The 18,911-nt window shown below is 44.4% G+C and overlaps 1 protein-coding gene across 1 annotated transcript in view; it reads right to left on the reverse strand.

The window, feature by feature from the left end:
• The window catches only part of COL24A1 (collagen, type XXIV, alpha 1), a 346,183-nt gene that overhangs the window by 227,185 nt on the left and 100,087 nt on the right, over positions 1 to 18,911 (reverse strand). Inside the window, exons 14-17 of the mRNA XM_015416682.1 lie at positions 16,866 to 16,910; positions 10,144 to 10,197; positions 7,188 to 7,232; positions 2,064 to 2,117 (exon numbers count right to left, since the gene is read on the reverse strand). Coding sequence (XP_015272168.1) covers positions 2,064 to 2,117; positions 7,188 to 7,232; positions 10,144 to 10,197; positions 16,866 to 16,910 — 198 coding nt within the window. The remainder of the gene's footprint in view (positions 1 to 2,063; positions 2,118 to 7,187; positions 7,233 to 10,143; positions 10,198 to 16,865; positions 16,911 to 18,911) is intronic.

Consider the following 18,911-nt stretch of genomic DNA (forward strand, 5'->3'; position numbering starts at 1 on the left):
GAAAGTCCCATGCTACAAAGTATCTTGGACCCCCTTCCCTTCACCACATTTGTACACTGCTCAGAAGGAGAAACTTGAATTGGATGACATCAAGAAGATACCAAAAGGCCTCTCAGGAGCTTCTACTCTAGTTGGTATTCTCTCCAAACCACATCTATATGTAGGTGGGGTTTAGACCACATAAATAACATGAAGAAAATTGTAAGTGAAAGCTCACTCTTACTTCCCGCACCTGCCACCTTTCTCTGTGGGTGCGTTCAGACGCGGCATTTGTAACGGAATAGGTGACGATTCCAACCGGTGTACTTACCGGCGTTCACATGACGAACATCTGCCTCCAGTCCCTAACCGTTACAAAGCCGTTTACACCGTTGTACTCTGCCACTAGGTCCCAAGTGGTGGTATCCAGAGTACAACAGTTGTAATCGCTGTACCCTGCCTTCTGAACGCTCTCCGACGTTGCACAGCCACTTCCGTTTGGAAGCCCACGGCTTCCGATTTTCGGCCGCCATTTTTTTTAAAGGACGCTATTTGCGCTTGGGCGAAGCTTCGCCCTGCCGTTTGTTTAAAAAAGAAAGAAAGCATCCTGGGGAGAAAAAAGCGGAGAGCAGACGGCTGCAGGAGGAGGGGGGAGCACGGGAGGGGGGAGGGAGCCCGACGAGGACGGGAAGGTGGTGGGAGGGGAAGGAGGCGCGAGGGGGGAAGGGAGGGAAAGCGGGGACGGGGTGGGGGACAGAAAGAAGGAGAGCGGCAACGAAGAGGCCGGATCGAGACGCGCAGCCAGGGCCGGCCCAGGAGGGCGAGCCGGCAGGGCAGGGCAGGGCTTGGCGAGGAGGGCGCTTTTGCACTGGGCCCGCTGGGCGATCGGGTGAAAGGGTCTCTTGCCCCGGCGCTCGATCTGCGGCACTCTGGCCGCCGGCAGCCCCAGCGTCTCACCTGGCCCAGCCTGGGCCTTGCGGCTTCCGCTGCCTCCCGGGAAAGGTCCCCCCCGCCACCCCGTGGAGTCCTCGGCGGGACCGTGGGCAGGGCACAGACCTGAAGGGGGGTGGGCGAGGCCCGCGGGTGGAGGAGGCTGCCCTTCGGCTGCCGCTGCCGGCGAGGGAATGAAGCTCTGGCAGACCGAGGAGGCTGAACGAATGGGAACGGGGAGGCGGGTTGGCGAGGTGGGGAGACGGGGGCTGGGAGGGAGCCTGGCAGAGACGGCGCTGTGGCTCGAGCGGATTTGTCCTCGAGGAGAGGCTTCCCAGTGCCCCAGTGAGAAGCAGGGGCGGGGGGGGGTAACAGAGCCCTCTGTTGAAAACCCTGTAGCCAGGGGAAGGGAAAGGAGTTTGTAAGCCGCTCTGAGATTCCTTTGGGTGGTTGCACTGGAAGAAAAATGGAGAGAACGGGCTTTAGGACCCCTCGGACAGAGTCCCAGCTGCCTCCAGCCGTCCCTCTTGCCATTCTGTAGATGGATGCCTATGCGCATGTTCAAACAGGTTGTTGTTGTTTTTTAAACGCCGATGCCCGCTGAGTGTGAACGGGCATACAGCGATGGGCTTCGCTGTGAGGGAGGTAAGTGTGATCGTGTTTCAGCCGGCATAAACTGCACCGGTTCCAACCGGTACAGTTTATGCCGGCTAAAACGCCCCGTCTGAACGCACCCTGTGTGTCAAAGGCTCCTGTGGCAGTGTGGTTTAAATATTTAGGCTGCAATCCTAAACACACTTACTGAGGAGTAAGTCCTGTTGAACAAAATGGGGTTTACTTCAGAGTATACATGCTTAGGATCGTACTGTTAATGTCTAACTCTTTTTTTTACAATGATGGAAAGTGGCAATGGTTGGATAGTAAAAAACAGAAGGTTAATTTTACTGGAAGACAATGCCATGCACCTTGCAAAACAGGATTTTGGCCCACAAAACATTATGGCCATTTCAGCAAGTGGCTACACTTAGATATTAATAAGCATAATGACACAGAATATGGCTATTGTGCAATACAGTCACAAATGAAGAGCTTAAATTCCAAGATGATTAAGTCCTCTAAAACATTGTTGAAACAGAGTTGTTAGACATTCTTACCTTGTCTCCTGGGTACCCCAGCTCCCCTGGCTCTCCTGTAATGCCTTGTTCACCCTAAAAATATACAGACCCATCAAGAGAGTTATACGTAGTATGTTTATAAACTGCAACAGACATAGAAAAATTTAATATATATTTGGTATTTTATGACACAGGAATAGTACAATTTTAGAACCTCTAGTTATTAAAGCAGACTGCAAAGTTTGATGTCATTATTCAACCTAGTAAAATTTAAGAGTTGGATCCCATGGATCCTTTCTACTAGTGGTAGTGCTTTCCTCCAGCACAAGGAGCCTTCACTTGACTCAAGAGATCTTTCAAAACTCTTGCATCAGTGGAAGACTGAGTACACTGATGGAAAGCACTATCACAAATGGAACAGTTCTGAGGAATTTAACCCAATAGCAGCAGGAAGTATATGTTAGCTGAAGTTATATAAAACAAATTTATGGTTGAAATAAACACAGAACCTTATTGAAATGCTTTAAAAAGTACAAAAGAACAAGATGGTGGCTTGCTGGGGGCTTGGTGCTAGTAGCGCCCAGCCGTAAAAACAGCAGCTATCACCAGCCTGACGCTCTACCATCAAATAGCCCAAGCTTAGAAGGAAGCTCCAGGGTGTCGAGAAATTCGGTAAGACCCACTCTTTCACTGACCTCCGGTACGGTTCCCCGCACAGTTTCTGGTGTGGCGTTGGGCTCTTGACTGGCCTGGACTGCGCAGGGCCGATGCTGCCGGCTCCGCTGTCCTCACTTCTCTGGCGCGGCCGCCATTTTGGGGCCGGCGCCGAGACTGCAGGTCTTCTGTGGTGGTGGCTGTATGTGCCATGGCTCCCTCAGTGCCCATTTCCAATGCTCAGGCAGCTGTCGGGGAGTCCAGGGGGGTCTCCGCCCCCCTAGGGCTTTCCCCGGCCGGTCCCAAAGTCATTGGGCAATGGCAGTTTCAGCAGCATTGCTCCATGACCGGCTATGCACTGAGAGCAGGAGCAGGAGATCCCAACTATATTGGAATTTTACATAAGACCACAGCTCCCAGAGCTTGACGAGCTGGAAGGATCAAATCCAGGGAGGGGTGGTGAGCGAGGACAGGATATTGCCAGAACCCGAGAGACCACTACTCTCAACATGACAACAAGAAGGGACGGCAAGACCTCTCCCCCTCTGCAGCAGCTTCTGGTCTAGGGCACGCTATAGGACTATTACTGGCTGGCAAGCACAATTTTACAAACCTAGATGATTAAGAACTTTCATGGAGACCCATAGGGTTGTTTAGTAGTCCTAATTAAATTGGTAGATATTGATTGGATATTTAATTGGAAGTTGTTTAATTAATTATTTAATTAATTATGGGCTAATTAGATTTAATTTGAACAGCTGAATGAATTTAAGTTAATGAACTGATTAGATTGGGTGATTTAGTGCATTTGGATTTAATTATTCGGCTGTAGTAACCCACCCAGCCTAATCGATTATAAACTGTTTACTGGGTAATGGATCATTAGAAATGTCTAGAAGAAAATTAGAAAAACCAGAAAAAAATTATTATCACTGACCTTTATTTAATTTACTGGTCAGATGTCTTTGGGGTTTAGAGATTATTGGCAATCATTAGGAAATTCGGTTATCGGGTGGATAGGTTTGAGTTAAGGGGAGGTATTAGCAGCACTGAGGGTTGTAAATCACTACTGTTGTTATATACATACAGAATATAGTGTGTATTGTTCTTGCTCTACTAGCTGGTCTGAGGCATGTGAAGACCGCTAGGTATGGCGATGACCGGATATGGGATCCCAGTGCTCCTGGGGAGGGGGAAGTATAGCGGTGGGACCAGGCAAGGAGATAAGGGAAGGGGATGGAGAAGCAGAGTAGCTTGGCCCCTTTCCAGCCTCCATCCCATCCCAAAGGTTGTAGGCAGTGGGGCTAGGATGAATGACACTGGCGTTGTGTAACGCCAGGTCTATAAATAATACGACCATGGTCCTTCGGACTTTCTGCTTGAGCAGGATGTAGACTTGGCGTGCATGACTGAGACCTGTGTGCGAGATGGGGACACTGTAGCTCTCGCCCAGTTGGCTCCTCCTGGGTTTTCAGTTCTTCACCAATCGCAGATGAAGGGACGGGGGGACGAGTGGCTCTGTTCATTCGGGAGGCTTACTCCTTCAGGGCACTCCCGCCATCGAAGATCGTGGACATCAAGTGTGCTAGCCTTGTGTGGGAGGCCGGGGAGAGTCTGGCTATTTGGCTGGTGTACCGACTGCCCAACGCAGCAGCCAACAGCCTGCCGTCCCTGGTGGAGGCCGTACCAGGCTGGGCATTGGAACACCTAGACTGATAGTCCTGGGTGATTTCAATGTCCATATCGATGATGCGGCCTCCACTCAGGCAACGGACCTGGTGGTGTCCATGGTGGAGTCCACTGGTGTCCACTGGACTCACCAATACTAGGACTCTCCCAATTTGAACCGATCCCCATTCACCGGGCTGGGCACATGCTTGATTTGATCTTTGCAGCGGGGGTTACAGTGGACCGGATCACTGCTCTGACATTGCCATGGTCGGACCACTTTGCCCTGAGGGCCTGTCTGAATGTTTCACCCAGATCCTGTTTGGGCAGGGAGTGTATTTTAGCTCACCCGTGGAGTCAAATGGACCGTATGCAGCTTCAGATGGCTCTCCAGGATCCAATGCCACCAGGCACCTCGTTAGATGAGCTTGTGGAGGATTGGCACAGCTGACTCTCAACAGCCATCAACAAGATTGCTTCCCAACACCCTCTGCGCCCCTGCACTAAGCTCGCACCTTAGCATACCTAGGAGTTGCGGCTGATGAAGCGAGGGCTAAGACGGTTAGAGAGACAGTGGCGGCATGCCCGCAACGAGGCTACAAGAACATCCTATAGGACGTTTATGAGATCCTATGAGATGGCAGTCAAAGCTGTGAAGAGACAGCATTACGCAGCCATGATTGCGTCTGCAAGCTCACGCCCAGCCCAACTGTTTAGAACAATTCGGTTGATTACTGCTCTGCCACAAGGCAGACCAAATCCTAGGGAATTGGCCATTGGCTGTGAGGCTTTTGTGAGCTATTTTGCAGATAAAGTCCGGTCGCTCTGCCGCGACCTTCCCGCCACAGTTGAAACAGTGAGTGAACTCAAGGCTCCAAGCACATCTTGTTGTCAGGTTTTGGATTATTTCAGTCTGCTCAGTCTGGAGAAAGTCGACAAATTGCTCCTAACTGTACACCCCACCACATGCTGCCTTGACCCGTGCCCTTCGTGGCTAATTAAAACTGGCCATGACGGGTTTCGAGGTCCCATAATGGAGATTGTTAATAAGTCCCTGTCAAGGGGACTGTTCCCTAGGGCATTCAAGGAAGCGATGGTTTGTCCTCTTCTGAAAAAACCATCCTTGGACCCAGCCGAATTGGTAAATTACTGGCCGGTTTCCAACTTGCCCTATTTGGGCAAGATAACAGAGAGGGCTCTAGCAACTCAGTTACAGAGCTTTTTGGATGACGCTTTCATTTTAGATTCCTTCACCCAGGACACGGGACAGAAACGGCACTGGTCACCCTCACAGACGACCTCCGGAGGCATCTGGATTGAGGCGGAGCAGCAATGCTGTTGTGGGACCTGTTGGCAGCGTTCAACACAGTTGACCATCAGCTACTGATCCACCACCTCGCCGACACTGGAGTCCAGGGGCTTGCCTTGCAATGGCTTGCCTCCTTCCTCCAAGGTTGGGGCTAAAAGGTGGTATTAGGGGAGCAGCTATCCTGAAGGCACTCACTGGAGTGTGGAATGCCCCAAGGGGTGGTGCTTTTCCCGATGCTATTTAATATCTATATGTGCCCCCTTGCCCAGATTGCCCAGAGGCAAGGGCTGGGATGTGATCAGTACACTGATGACACCCAGCTCTATCTGTTGTTGGGTGGCCGGTCTGGCTCCAAACCGGAAGATCTGGACCACGCGTTACAAGCTGTGGCTGGATGGCTTAGACTGAACTGACTGAAATTGAATCCGACTAAGTCAGAGGTCCTGTGCCTAGACCGGGATGGGCCAAGGGTAGGGATCCCACTCCCAACCTTCAATGGGGCGCCGTTGGTGCCAGAGCCAGAGGTGAGGAGTCTGGGAGTGCTCCTGGATGCTTCCTTAACAATGGAGGACCAGGTAGCAGCCACTGCCAAGTCAGCCTTTTATCATCTCTGGCTGATTAGGCAGTAGGTTCCCTTCCTTGAACGCAATGACTTGGCTATGGTGATCCACACGATGGTCACCTTGAGATTAGACTACTGTAATGCTCTCTACATGGGGCTGCCATTGTTACAGATCCAGAAGTTATAGCTAGTGCAAAATGCGGCGGCCAGGCTTTTGATAAGTCTCCCTATGTGGGAGCACGTCCAGCCTGTGCTGAAAGCATTGCACTGGCTACCAATAGCATACCAAATCTGCTTCAAGGTGCTGGTTCTTACCTTTAATGCCCTTAATGGTCAGGGGCCGACATACCTGAGGAACCGCATTTCCCCACACGTTCCCCAGAGAGCACTGCGGTCAGGGTCCCAACATTGATTGACCCTCCTGGGACCTAAAGATGCCAGGCTGGCTATAACTAGGGCCAGAGCCTTTTTGGTGGCGGCTCCATACTGGTGGAATGAGCTCCCAGAAGAGATCAGGGCCCTGTGGGACTTTATGCAGTTCTGCAGGGCCTGCAAGATGGAGCTCTTCCCCCAGGCCTTCAATTAGGAGCTGCCCCCCCAGTAATTAATTGTGAGCCCTGCCCTTCGAGGTCATCATCAACAGCCTGAGCTGGCCACAGAAGAAGAAACAGAATGAGGAGCAGATCAATTGGACAGGACATCAACTGTTGCCAACGTCGCCAAATATCATTAGCATTACTTCGCCAGACTAATTGCACTAGCACTGTACATCATCTGGATTGTTTTAGAAGGTTTTATGAGTGTTTTAATGGTTATTTATGTGTTTAATTTTGTAAGCCTCCCTGAGCCTGCTCTGGTGGGGAGGGTGGGGTATAAATTTGATAAATAAATATAAATAAATAAATTTGTAGAATTGCATTGATAAAGTGCAAAGTTAAAATAACTCTGATAATGAAACTATTTAGATCACCTTATCACCTTTCAATCCAGGTTGCCCCATACTCCCTGGAAGACCCTATACAAAAGAAAAATAAAAAAGCAGAGAATGTAACATTTCACGCTTTGGTACAGAAAGTACATTTAGCAGATGATTGTGTACAATCTACATAACATTTTAAGGTTCAATTCAAGGTGCTGGTGCTCACTTTTAAAGCCCTTTATGACCTGAAGCCCACATATCTTAAGGATTGCCATTCCTGATATATTCATGTGCAGCAGCTTTGTTGTTCCCATCTGGACCTACTGGCTGTATTCACTCTGTAACATTTAGGCTGTGTTAGCAGCCCCCTCCGCTCACAAAGGGGCAGTTTATAGCATAGAAAGGCAGAAACATCCTTCTTCAGATATCTTCTCAAAAATCATAAGTGCAGGACACTGCCTGGCTCAGAATAACCCAAAATGGATGCCAGTCAGAAACAAGCCTGGGCAAGTATTTTTGGAAGGTGAATAAGAGTGGTTGACTATCTACTGTCCTCTCCATGCCCCAGAGAGATACATACCTGTAGGACAATGGGTTTTTCAAAACCAATTGACTTTCCCTTAAACTAATCTCATCATGTCCAACATTACTTCCTCTGCACCCATGTACCCTAATTAAGTGACAGATTCAGGTGGGGTAGCCATGGTGGTCTGAAGCAGCAGAACAAGGTTGGAGTCCAGTTGCACCTTTAAAACCAACAAAGTTTTCTTCATGGTATAAGCTTTTGTGTACTACTTACTTCTATTTACATGTCTTACCTAATGTGTTATTCCAAATTTAGCTGTAATTCACTGCTCAGTTACTTAGGCGTCTTGACTCTAATTAGCTCTTCCTGGCAACTAACCCCCCACCTATATGAAATATAATGTTTAATATATGTAATATAATTTTAATTAATTTTATTGTAAAATAAATTCAAGTACATACAGGTAAGAGTCAGATAACACCAATCAAATAAAGAGTAACTTGGATAGGTAGGTAATACAATGAAAATCAAACAGTATTGAGGAAAAATAAATAAATAAAGTTTAAAGGAAAGTAAGAAGTCTAATATACAGCATAAATGGCTTTTTAGTGGATTCAAATGGTTTCTTAGATGCCAGGTATTCTAAGACAGGAAACCACACAGTCACAAATTTCAATGCATAAGGATCTGTTTCCCCTTGTATCACAGAGTCTGATAATTTGTCCATTATACAAAACTCTTGTAGTTTTAAAAGCCAATCAGAGATTGTAAGTCTCTTGTTGCTTTTCCAGAACTTGGCGAGCAATGCTCAGGCTGCTGCACAAAGTATTTCCAAAAGCTCAGTATTAGGTGGATGACATGTACAGGTATGCCACTGATTTAATACCAAAATTTCCATTTCTAGTGGGATCCTAAAGTGAATAATTTCATATATCTGATGTGTGACCAATTTCCAAAATTATTTTACAAATATACAATCCCACCAACACTGCCTGCAAGTGCCTATTGCTTTGCAGCCTCTCCAGCATAGCTGAGATGCTTCTTTTAGGGCATAATGTATTTTCTGTGAGGTTAGATACCATCGTGCAATCACTTTAAAAAATTGAGTACGTATTGTCGTGCTTTTTGCCTGGAAAGTAGAAGAGCTCCAGATTTGTCTGCATTGGTCAGAATAATTTAGCACCTATATGTAATATTTGAGAAAATCTGTTTCAATAAATTTGAAGTGGTGTACATAACTAAGTCTCTCAGTTCTTGCTTGTACCCAAGAATTGAACTTTGTCTTGTAGGTGTTATTGGAGTCAAAACTTTTTCCCACATCTGTTTGTTAACTCTTGTATTTGTATGCTAATTTACTACCATTCACAGATGTTTCTTACAACTAGTCTTAGCTATAATCACCTTATACATCCTGACTCTAAATGGCCCTTCCTAACAACCTCCCCACCCCCTATGAGTAATGGTTGAGGAGGTTCTGTTCCACTGTATCTGAGCAAGTGTGCTTGCACATGAAAGCTTATACAGTGAATAAAACTTTGTTGGTCTTAAAGGTGCCACTGGACTCAAACTTAATTAAGCAACAGTTAAGCAATGTTTAATTCTATTTACCACATCCATTAGCGTGCCCATCCAGTACTTGCAGGGTCATTAGGCTTTGCTCACACCTTTTGTCCACCTCAGAAAAGCCCATCAAGTTATTGTTTTTTGGGCAAATATGTCAGCTTGCCCCAGGGTGCATTATGCCCTGTATCAAGAGCATGCAGCAACCAGTGCAGTGTGTGTGTGTGCCTTGAATCCTTTGCATACACCCCCACTTTGTTGGGCTCTTCTCACAAAACACTGGTCATTTTGCTGCTTCCACGGACCCTTTTCTTTGAGACTGGTAATTATTGCTCTTCCCTAAGATCTCTCTCCCTTCTCCTCCCTGTGTTTCTCTTGTGTGTGTATTGTGTGCATTTTTGTTTTATTCATTCTCTTTTAATAAAAACCTTGCTGGTTGAACATCTGCCTGGTTTATTTCAAGAGTTCTCTTAAGAGGAAAATCTCTGTATACATAGGTGAAGAAACCAGTTACCCCCTCTTGCTCTGTCTCCTTAAAGCTAATTCCCTCAACTAATTAGGAGACTTCCTATTTGGGTAACACTCAGGCTTTGTCAGTGACTGCACCATGCCTCTGTAACAGCTTCCCAGAAGACATCAGGGAGGCTTCTACCCTTCTGACTTTTTGGTGAGGCTGTGCAACAGAAATAATCCACAGAGCTCTTGAGATGGTCTTGGCCAATGTGAATATAGCCACATGGTGAATTTAAAGTGTTTTTTCCAATGTGGTTTTAAAGTATTTTACTTTTAATTTTAATGATTTTACTATGTGATTTATAATGTCATTGTATTCTATTTTACTATTATACCTGCTTTGGGTCCTGACTTGATCATGAGAAACGTGGGCATATAAATATTTTAAATCAATAAACAATACTGTACCAGAGGTCCAGGAATTCCAGGTTGTCCTGATGGTCCCACTGGCCCTAAAACGCCCTAAAAGGACAATAAATAGCGTGATTGCCCATACAGGAGTTTTATAAGATAATGTAGAATATTTGCTGTTTGACAGTTGGCTGTCTGATTTCTTGGTATGCTAATTAAACTGTAATTACATGGCTAAGACAGATAGTGCTGCTCTCTTCTTTCCCCAGCTTTGAAGTACACAGTAAATCACCCTGGCTGTTAGCACCAGCTTTAAAAAGGGAACACCACAGAAGAAATAATACTGTGATACTTTTTGTAGATCAGGAAAGGGTGTTCTGATAATGATATTTTATATCCAGTGTTCCCTCTAAGCTGAGTTAGTGTGAGCTAGCTCACAGTTTTTTAGCCTCTGACTCACACATTTTTGTCTTAGCTCAGAAAGGATGACTCCAAAGCAAACTAATTTATGCAGTAGCCAAATCACTCACTCACAACTTTAATGCCAGAGCTCACAAAGTAGAATTTTTGCTCACAAGACTCCACAGCTTAGAGGGAACATATCTAATAGTAAAGGGGGGGGTTCCACCTGCAGAAACTTAAATCCATAGATGAGGCCCATTCACACAGAAATAAGATTTTTCAACAAACTTGAAGGACCTCCCAGGTTTGCAGAAAAATCCAAAAACTTCCAACAAAAATGTTGCGGGGGAGTTAGTTTCCCTCAGATATACTAAAGCTGTCCATGCTTGTTCATAGAACATAACTCTGTCAGCTGGCTCATCACCCTACTCACAGCAGATGCAGCAGAGGGAGGGCAGGCAACTGGAGGAAGAGTTGAAATATAGGCTATCGCCACTGCTTGAGTTAGGCAGGTGGAGACTGTAGGCATAGGTAAAGATAAAGGTTCCCTTGCTCGAAAGCCAGTCGAATCCGACTCTAGGGATGCAGTGCTCATCTCCGTTTCAAAGCTGAAGAGCCAGCGCTGTCTGAAGACGTTTCCGTGGTCATGTGGCCGGCATGACTAATCACCAAGGCGCACGGAACGCTGTTACCTTCCCACCAAAGTGGTACCTATTTATCTACTTGCAATTTCTTGCTTTCGAACTGCTAGGTTGGCAGGAGCTGGAACTAGAGATGGGAGCTCACTGCATCATGCGGCACCCGGGTCTCCTGTAGGCATAAGGGGAGAGCAAAGAAGGAAGAGCCAGAGGGCTGAGGCAGTGGCAGCAATCCTGATGGGCAGGCAGCTGGGCAGGGAAGGAGGTGTGGGACCCACTCCTCCCCCCCCCCTGCTAAGCTGCAGAGGCAGAAACAGTAGGAGCTCGCAAATGGGTGGCCCAGTGAGCAGGGATGGGGAGGAGAAAGAGAAACAAAGAAAGGTGTGTGTGTGTGTGTGTGTGTGTGTGTGTGTGATGAGAAGGATGCAGAAAGAGAGAAATTAACATATGTGTGAGAGAGATGGGAAGGACAAAGCAAAATTAAAGGCAGTTTAGAAGCAGAGAAAGAAAGGGAAATTAATGACTGTGTGTGTGAAAGAGAGAAAGAAAAACAGAGATGGGGGAGGGATACAGAAAGAGAGATTAACTACAGAGTGTGTGTGGGTGAGATGGAGGCATTGGGGGACTAGAGAGTGAGTGTATTTCAGAAGGCACTGATAACAAGATAATGAGAGAAAGACAGGGATTTGGGGAACGAGAATGAGAGAGAGAAGACTAATAGAGACAGAAAGTGAGTGAAGTTGCAGGAGGAGAGGGAAGGAAGAAAAGTGCAGGGAATGGGATGGCTGCTCCTGCAATTTCCTTGCAGATTACTCGTCAATCTATCTAATTCTCAACATGGTCCCACCTGTGGATACTTAAATCCATAAACTGACATCATGGACAGAGAAGAAAGATCTTTCTACAAACCTGAAAAAAGCCTCCAGTTTGTAGAAAAAAATCTGATTTTTTTTTTTAAAAATGGGAAGGTTAACCCTCCAAAAATAATATAAACTGTGCCTGTAGCTTTAAAAAAGGGATGCCCTCAATGGTCGTTACTAGGCAATCACAATAGTATTGCCCAGCCTTCAAACCTTGGTTTCTCTCAGTAAAAGGCTGAGGGAGGGGCAGGACCCTTTCTCAGGCTTTTTTGGCCTTTGAGAGAGGAACTATTCGGGCCAGGCCTGGCAATAACCACTAGTTGACTTGCATGACTGGCCCAGGTGCCTGCTACTGTTCCAACAGCAGCCACCATATGAAAGCCAGTATGGTGCAGTGGCTACAGTTTCACACTGGGATCTGGGAGACCAGGTTTGAACCCACACACTGCCGTGGAAGTTTGCTTGGTGACCTTGGACCAGTCACACACATGCAGCCTAATCTACCTCACAGCATTGTTGTGGAGATAAAACTGGGGAGAGGAGAATGATGTAAGCTGTATTGGGTCCATTGTGGAGAAAGGCAGGATATCAATGAAGTTAATAAATAATAAATATAGCTGAGGATGGGGTGCAGATACATGTATGTTGTTGGTGGGTTGATAGTGGCTGGAATTATGCAGGTAGAGGAGATTGTTTGATTCGTTGTTATACATAAAACTCTTCAAAATATTAGAGTATTTGATACGGAATTAACCAAACGTTCATACGAGATAGTAAATGTGCAACCCATAGTCAAACCCTCCTCTAAGCTTTCAACTTTTCCTCAAGTGCTACTGCTATGTTTCAGAGGGGAAAATTCCTGATGTTGAAACTGCAGTTTTCCAGTGTGCCTGGAATAGTGAGATTGTGCTGTTCTGGGAATTTTTTAAAAAATTACCCACTACTGTAAAATGTTAAATGAAGCACAGGAGCCAGATGCACAGCTACCCCGTTTAGACACAGAGACCCCCCCCCACTCCTTTATTTTGATCCAGCTGTCAGAGAGTACTGTTCCTCACTGTCTCCTTTATCTCAAGGGTTACTGTTGTGTGCATGAGGGGGAAAAATCCCAATATTGAAACTATAGTTATACAATGTTCCCAGAACACTGTTATTCTGCTGTTCTATAATCTATGTGGGAAAGAATTTTAAAATTCTACCAAAGTGGACATGAAGGATTGGTGCCAGACACAGGCATACCACACTTGTGCACACCTGTAGAGAATTGCACATGGTCATTATGTGTGTCAATCTGCACCGGAAAACTGGAATTTATTACTGAAGAATACCACTATTGGATTGCCCTGACAAAATGTTTTTTGTTTTTTTTAATAAAGTCATCAGTTGAGTTTGTGTCAACAACAACATGAACTAATAAATAGTGGGGGCACATTCATTGTGGAAATACACAGGAAAGGGTACTCCCTCTCATTCAAGGACAAGGCATACCTTCCCTTCCAGACCCATGAAAAACATTGGCCCAAGAATGTCATGTTGTGGATGATCTTTTTTTAATTTTCAATTTTTATAACTTTAAAACAAGCAGTTTTCAGTGGAAAAACCAGGCAGTGCATGAACAAGGTTCATGAACGAGTACAGGACAGCACTGTATAGAATCAATAACAAAATTGCACAACTCAGGATGCTGAAATGGGGGGAAACGTCTGTGTTTAATCACCCACTGGTGGGATTGTACCACTTCAGACTGCAGTAAGATCGAAATACTTGCCTGTGTTAAAAAACCCCACCTCTCTACAACTGAAATTTACATAACAAGAAGTCAAGTTCTAGCTTTTGATGTCCTACTTTCTATATGAAGGAAGTTAAAAGGGAGACTTGTAATCTTCCACCTGCAGCTTAAATTGAGATGATTCCAAAAGAACCATACCATATACTTATTTAAATGCTCAACTCTGAATTATCACTCAGGCTCAGAACTCAAGTGCAGTAAAATATCTCAGCACGGACAAAGGAAGAAATGTCCATTGTCTGAGCAAAAGAGTTCAGACTGCTCACAGCAACAGACCAAGATATTTGCATCAAACACCTCACAGAGATAAACATGGAGATTTTTTTTCCCTGCACTCTTCTTATATAGGCCTTTCTGTATCAAATTTCCATTAGTGCCATCCTGTTTTGTGCCCTGATCTGGATAGCCCAGGCTAGCACAATTTCATCAGATCTTGGAAGCTAAGCGGGATCAGCCCTGGCTAGTATTTGGATTCCAGGGTTGTGACATGGAGGCAGGCAATGGCAAACCATCTCTGAAGGTCTCTTGCCTTGAAAACGCCACGAGGGGCTGCCATCAGTCAACTGTGACTTGACAAGAAAATAAACAAAATGAAAATCCTGTTTTGTATCTGCCCATGCAACATTTACAGCTGCAAGATGGGTAACAAGTATTAAGAGATCAAAATCATATTGAAATATACATGGGGAACAATTTGCTTTGGGTGCAAAATATGTAATTGCCCTTTTCATTTAAATGTACACAAATGTCCTTTCACTTCATTGCTTTCCAGAAACAAACAAATAAAAAGCAGCTACCATTAGGAGCCTCATATTTTTTTTGGCAAAGTTCACCTTGGTCCTCTTCCCATAATTCAGACTTTTAAAAAACCCCACAGAATACTGGTGTGCAATTTTAACCAGACTTAATTGGAAGAACCATTGATTTAAATGGAACTTACTTCGAAGCAAGTATGCTTAGGATGTCAGCCATAGTCTGGAAGCTGTGATCTGGCAATGGCTTAATGTACTTTTGTTAAGAAACAGGCAGCCCAGTGTTGATGTTATGGAAATACGCTTATGGCAAAAGTCAGCACTAATTTAAAAGCCAGCTGAAACTATTCCAACTGTATGAAAGAGAAAATAATGTAGGTTCTGTGTGTTGATTTAGACTTGCATGTGAGCTTGGAAGAAAATGAAGGGTTTCTACAAATATGAAACAGAAATATATTTCCACCAAAGGGGAGAAATACTTTCTAGTTGTGCTACTTGCTACTTGGCAACATCCAAGAGACACACATTATACATTTCTGTTTTAGGAAGTAAAACAGAAGAATGTTGTAAAGAATCAAAATTATGGCACTGAGAAGCACCTCATGTAATACGATGACTAAAGAATACAGGTATTTTTTTAAAAAAAACTTCTTTCACTATTCACATAGTTAAAAAAAGATTAGTTTTAATTTACAAGGAATATTGCGAAAAAGCCTCAACACACTTTACAAAATCAAATGGAAACAATACATTTGAGTAAGATACCATTCCGGTTTTTTTACCTGTAAACATAAATTTATGGGGAAAAGGTAGCTTTTTCCACTGATTTGTAATGAATTAGAGTTTCATTCACATTTATATGGGAAGGGGTGAGATTTTGATCTAGAAAGCATTTTATAGGTATGCATGGACTTTCACATACACGAGGGCTTTCTTTTGCAAATGCAAACAGCTTTTTAAAAATTTAGCATTGAGCTACAGCAACAGGAAAGTATGATGTTGCAGAAAACCTCACCTCATGTGCCATGCCTCACACACTAATCAGTGCATGCACCCTTCATGTGCACAATGCTGAGCACAGCAAAGGATGCCCTCTGGAATCTGATGGCTGGCCACAAATGCCAAAGCATTCCCACTCCATATGAAATGTTTGCTTTCATGTTTCATTTTCACCAAGATAGAAGGAAGCAAGGGCTGCAGCCCACATCACTTCACCAGATAAATATCAAACACATACCTCTCCAAACCAGATTCGCAATGCCAACACATTTTCGCATCAATATCTTGTTTCTGACTCTTAAAAAAAATATACCTTTCTGCTATGAAGCTTTATACGAATTGTTCTGTATTTAAGCTTCAGTGGATGCAAACCACAAGAAAGGAGTAATTTTATTTTTCTCTTCCCCCTTTCACATATCTTTTTCTGAACTTGGATCCTAACTACATTTTCTACTGATAGAAGACACTTTCAACAGCAGAATGATTTTCACTAATTCCTCTGTCCTACTGCCAACTCGCACTGCCTAGATGCTATTCTTGGGGGTCCTCTGATCCACAGGATTGGAGCAGGGGAGTATGGACAGCTGTAGCAGGAAGGGAAAGTCCCTTTTGTGAGTGCTGCTGCACTCAGGTAGTACTAGAACCCATGAAAAATTAATTGAGCATATTTCTAAACAGAGGAAAGGTTACGTAAGAGAGAGACAAAATATCACTTAATTTCCTTCTAAAACACAGAAGGCCATTTGGCAAAATATTCAGCAAAAAAGGGGTATGGTTATTACCTGAATGATTTCTATTAGGCTGAGGACAATGAGAAATGTTACAATACACAAATGGCATCACAGATTGTACTTCATTTATTCTTTTCTTCATGTTGTCGCACTTTAGCTCTACACTGTTGTGTTTTTGCAGCTCTTTCCATAGCCTTCCCTATGCTGTTACTGAATGTGGCCCATGAATGTTCCAAATCTACCATATTTTCAGCACTAAATCTCAGGCATGCGATGTCATTGTACAACAACTTGCCACAAGCCCCACCCCTTATAACAATAATGGGATCACAATAAAAAATAAAATGCAGTGAGTCAGTGACGGATCAGAGCTGCCATACTGAGATCCCTGAAGGAGAAGCATCTTCTACCACAGGACATTGCCACTGCTGAACTACAGAACATTCCTTTTCCAGGGAGTGTAAGTAACTATAAGTAATACATACATAACTATCCTTAAAATCCTTCAGTCCTTAGAAGAACTTGTCATACATATGCTATGTACCCCCGCAGACATACATAAATGATTAAATAACATTCTGAAAAAGGGATACAAGAATTATACTTACTCTAAGTCCAGGAAATCCAGGAGGGCCAACACCACCAACCAGTCCCTTTGAAAAATAAGAGTTGGGAAAGGTACATTATAGTATGTATATTTCTGAACAATAGTTAAGGACAAATAAGGAGAGTCATGTGGTGCAGTTGTTAACAGTGTCAGACCTGGATCTTGGAGAGACAGATTCAAATCCCCACTCAGCCACGGAAGCTTGTCTGGGTGACCCTGGGCAACTCTCAGCCTAATCTACCTCACAGGCTTGTTGTGGGGATAAAATGAAGGAGAGGATAATGATCTATGTGCTTTCACACACACTGAATAACGCACCTTCTATCTACTTTCAGTGCCCTTTGCAACTGGATTTTACTGTGTGAAATGGCAAAACTCACTTGCAAACAATTGCTAAAGTGATTTCAGAGTAGATTGAAAGTGCAGTATTTGGCATGTGTGGAAGTGAGTCCCACTAAAGAGAAAGACTGGGCACAAATAAAGTGAATGATATTAATAAAATAATAAATAGTGGTATCAGACAAGGCTATTTGCATGGAATGTAACCCACTAAAGCTTCTGAATCAAGGCTAAGTTCCTGATTTCTGTTTCTAGACCACTATATTCTGCGGAGTGCAACCAGCCAATCCATAATATGTATAAAATATACCAGTGTATTTATATGAATAGCCAGTTGTTGGCCCCCATATAGATTTTTTTTAATGTTAAATGTGACCATCCAAACCTAAAATTTAGGGTTTTGTACACTCTAGCAACCCCAAATGGTGTTTGATATTGTAGCAGCAGCCACTACAGCCAGGAGCAGGAGAAAGAGGGGAAGGGGGCCAAAAGTATTTATTTATTTATTTTATTAGATTTCTATTCCACCCTTTCCCAGAAGCTCAGGGTACATTACAACAATAAAACAATTGCATATAAAATACACAGTATATAAGATAATAAAAGCATAAATAACCAATAAAATATGAAAAGTGAATGGGTAGATAAGTTCCAGGAGGGCCAACAGAACAAAATCAGGAGAAGCCCTCTCTGAACAAGACTAACTTGCAAGCCCTGCAGAAGCTCAGAAGGTCCTGCAGGGCTTGGACCTCATCTAAGAACATAAGAGAAGCAAATGTTGGATCAGGCCAATGGCCCATCTAGTCCAACACTCTGTCAGTGGCCAAAAATACCAGATGCCATCAGGAGGTCCAGCAGTGGGGCCAGGACACTAAAAGCCCTCCCACTGTTCCCCCTCCCCAAGCATCACTTGCCCCAGCCTGAGAGTTCCTATCTATATCTTGTGGCTAATAGCAACTGATGGATTTCTGCTCCATATGCTTATCTAATTCCCTCTTGAAGTTGTCCATGCTTGTAGCTGCCACCACCTCCTGTGGCAGTGAATTCCATGTGTTCATCACTCTTTGGGTGAAGAAGTACTTCCTTTTATCTGTTCTAACCCGACTGCTCAGCAATTTCATTGAGTGCCCACAAGTTCTTGTATTGTGAGAAAGGGAGAAAAGTACTTCTTTCTCAACCTGCTCTATCCCATGCATAATCTTATAAACCTCGATCATGTCACCCCTCAGCCGTCGTTTCTCCAAGCTAAAGAGCCCCAAGTGTTTTAACCTTTCTCCATAGGAAAAGTGTTCCAAGCCTTTTATCATTCTAGTTGCCCTTTTTTGCACTTTCCCCAATGCTATAATATCCTTTCTGAGGTGTGGTGACCAGAACTGTACACAGTGCTCCAAATGAGTACACAGTACTCCAAATCTAGAAAGACATTCCACCAGGATGGGGCCAAGGTGCAAAAGGTCCTCATAGTAGCCAAGCAGACCTCTTGGGGGCCCAGCAGCACCAAGTTGCAATGATGAGTGAGATGATGAGCATAGCATACAAAGGGAATTATAGTGAGAGAGCCAGTTTACTTTTATTTACATCCCACTTTTCTCCTCCATGGCGACCCAGGGTGGCATACATTGTTCTCCTCTCCTCCATTTTATCCTCACAACAGCCCTGTGAGTTAGACTAGGCTGAGAGTATGTAACAGGCCCAAGGTCACCCAGTA

This window comes from Gekko japonicus, unplaced genomic scaffold (genome assembly GCF_001447785.1).
Source record: "Gekko japonicus isolate JY-2015 unplaced genomic scaffold, Gekko_japonicus_V1.1 scaffold16, whole genome shotgun sequence".
NCBI lineage: Eukaryota > Metazoa > Chordata > Lepidosauria > Squamata > Gekkonidae > Gekko > Gekko japonicus.